General features: G+C 59.3%; 1 protein-coding gene across 1 annotated transcript in view; it reads left to right on the forward strand.

The window, feature by feature from the left end:
• TFPT (TCF3 (E2A) fusion partner (in childhood Leukemia)) overlaps nucleotides 1–2860 on the forward strand; it is a 14960-nt gene that overhangs the window by 11559 nt on the left and 541 nt on the right. Inside the window, exons 2-4 of the mRNA XM_015561656.1 lie at nucleotides 386–644; nucleotides 1002–1072; nucleotides 2770–2854. Of these exons, the coding sequence (XP_015417142.1) occupies nucleotides 386–644; nucleotides 1002–1072; nucleotides 2770–2854 (415 nt within the window). The remainder of the gene's footprint in view (nucleotides 1–385; nucleotides 645–1001; nucleotides 1073–2769; nucleotides 2855–2860) is intronic.

Genomic DNA, 2860 nt, shown 5'->3' on the forward strand with positions numbered 1-2860 from the left:
CGACCCTTTCACAGGGGTCGCCTAAGACCATCCTGCATATCAGATATTTACATGACGATTCATAACAGTAGCAACATTACAGTTATGAAGTAGCAACGAAAATATTTTATGGTTGGGTCCCAACATGAACTGTATTTAAAGGGCCAGAAGGTTGAGAACCACTGAAGAGGTTGGAAGCCTGGACTCCTGGGTGTCAGTGAGGGCTTGGGGGGCCTTGAACTTCCCTAAAATACGTGGGAGGAGGAATCGGGGGTCTGAACTCTCTCGGGGTCGGGGCTTGAACTCTGGATCCTCTGACGGAGAGGCTGGGGACCTGGCCTCCCGACGTGGAGGGAGGAGCAGGGGAGTGGGGGTTCCGGGTCCCTGAGCGCCCCTGACCCTACAGGACCATGGCAGCCGTGGGCTTTGAGGAGTTCTCAGCACCTCCCGGCTCGGAGCTGGCGCTGCCGCCGCTGTTCGGTGGTCACATCCTGGAGAGCGAGCTTGAGACCGAAGTGGAGTTCGTGTCTGGGGGGCTGGGCAGCTCCAGCCTCCGGGAGCGAGACGAAGAGGAGGAGGCAGCCCGGGGCCGGCGGCGGCGCCAACGGGAACTCAATCGCAGGAAGTACCAGGCGCTGGGTCGGCGCTGCAGGGAGATCGAGCAGGTAGGTGAGTGTGGGGCCCGCTTTGGGGTCCCCCAGCCTGAGTGCCCACCCCCTCCCAGGCTCTGCCCAGCAGGGTGAGGCTTTCATGCATCATTCGTTTATTCTGCACCTGGGATGTGCATGGCACCTGGAGTGCTGGCTCCTCTAGGAGCGCCCGGGACAGCCCAGATCAGCTCGCTGATGCCTCACAGGTTCCTGTCCTGCATCCTGGAGGCCAGTGTGAGCAGATGCAGGAGGGACAGCCGCTTCTGGTCCACAAGATGACCCTGGGCTGGCTCCCTGGTCCCCAGCAGGGCTGGCTGCACTGACCCTCCGTTGAATGGGTGCAGCTGACCTGTGCCGTCCACCTCCCCGCAGGTGAACGAGCGGGTCCTGAACAGGCTCCATCAGGTACAGAGGATAACGCGGAGACTCCAGCAGGAGCGGAGGTAACCCTTGGGCCCTGCCCTGGCCGGCATGCCTCTGCCCCCGACCTTGTCTCCACCTGCTTCTCCTTTCTCCACCTTGCGGGTCTGCCCGGCTGGCCGTCTGGGGCCAGGAGGAGCCGAGGCTGCAGAGGAGGGCGGGGGGCTGAGGCCGGCAGGGACCAGAGTGGGATTGGGTCTTGCAGCAGGAAAGGGGAGCGGGTGTGCACCCTCTGAGTGGAGAGGGCAGCAAAAGAAGGGGTCCTGGCCTTAGGAGTCACAGACCCAGCCCTGGCTGGTTTGGCTCAGTGGGTAGAGCATCAGCCTGAGAACCAAAGGGTCCTGGGTTCGATTCTGGTGAAGAGCACGTAGTTGGTTACAGGCTCCGTCCCAGCCCGGGCCCTGGTCGGGGCTCCTGCAGGAGGCAACCAATCAATGTCTCTCTCACATCGATGTTTCTCTCTGTCTTTCCCTCTCCCACTCTCCCTCAAAATCAATGGGAAAATATTCCAGTGTGAGGACAAACAAAAAAAAAGTCACAGACCCTGTTTCAAGCTCTGAGCCAGTTGACACCTCCTCTCAGAGCCCGTTTCCTGACAACTCGGTGACGCAAAGGTCATGCCGAAGCCACAGGCTGCTGAGATCAGAGCTTCCCGCCTCCGGTCACCAGGACAGGGTGGGTGTGAGTCTGGGGCCGGCCGCTGGGGATCTGATGCCCACTGTCACTCTCTGTGTCCCCCTCAGGAAAAGGGGGGAACCTTCCCCGGTGAGGTACTTAGAGTAACCGAGTCAGAGACGTATTGCTGGCCAGTATTGCTCTGGAGGGTCTTGTCTTGGGTTCGATTCCCGGTTACAGGTTCCATTCCTGCCCCCGGTCAGGGCACGTGCAGGAGGCAGCCTAACGATGCATCTCACATTGAAGTTTATCTCTCTCTCTTTCTTCCTTGTCTTCCCTCCCTTCCACTTCCTCTAAAAATCGATGGAAAAAAAATATCCTCAGGTGAGAATTAATGACAACAGAAAATGCCTAAATTAGTAAATTTTGTATCTTACCGCAATTTTGAAAAATAAGTGATTTTTTAGAGAGAGTGGAAGGAAGAGGGGCAGAGAGAAATATCGATGTGAGAGAAACACGTTGATTGGTTGCCTCCTGCATGCACCCTGACCAGGGCCCGGGCCGGGAGGAGCCTGCAACCCAGGTACGTGCCCTTGACCGGAACCGAACCCGGGACCCTTCAGTCTGCAGGCTGATGCTCTATCCATTGAGCCAAACCGGCCAGGGCAAGACAGGAAGCTTTTAGAAGCCGGATGAGGAAAGAGGAGCAGGCGGAGTCCGAGAGTTGAGGTCGCCAGGGGTGTCTTGCGCACGCTTCTTTGGCCTTTTAGTTATGAACACAAATGACAGCCACGTGAGTGTTTGCTCAGCCAGCACCCCCGAGGGCTCTCCGGTCAGGTCTGGTGGTGGTGTCCCAGCCCGCCCTGCAGTCGGCGTTGTCCCCTCCTGTTGACAGTGGGAAGCTAAGGTGTGAGTCACCTTCTCCTGCCCAAAGCCCACTGGGTGGTCAGGCGCTTGGCCCCCAGGCCTCTCAGACCCCAGAGCTCCAGCCCTTCTGGGTCAAGGACACGTGGCTTCAGAGGGAGTCAGAGCCAGGCTGTCAGGGGCCCCCTCCCCTGACCACCAGAGACGAAGGGGTCCCCTGGCGGCTCCTCTCCGGGCGCAGGTTCCTCATGAGGGTGCTGGACTCCTACGGCGACGACTACCGGGCCAGCCAGTTCACCATCTTACTGGAGGTGAGCAGCGGGGCTGGGGGG

Source organism: Myotis davidii, unplaced genomic scaffold (genome assembly GCF_000327345.1).
Source record: "Myotis davidii unplaced genomic scaffold, ASM32734v1 scaffold1997, whole genome shotgun sequence".
Lineage (NCBI taxonomy): Eukaryota > Metazoa > Chordata > Mammalia > Chiroptera > Vespertilionidae > Myotis > Myotis davidii.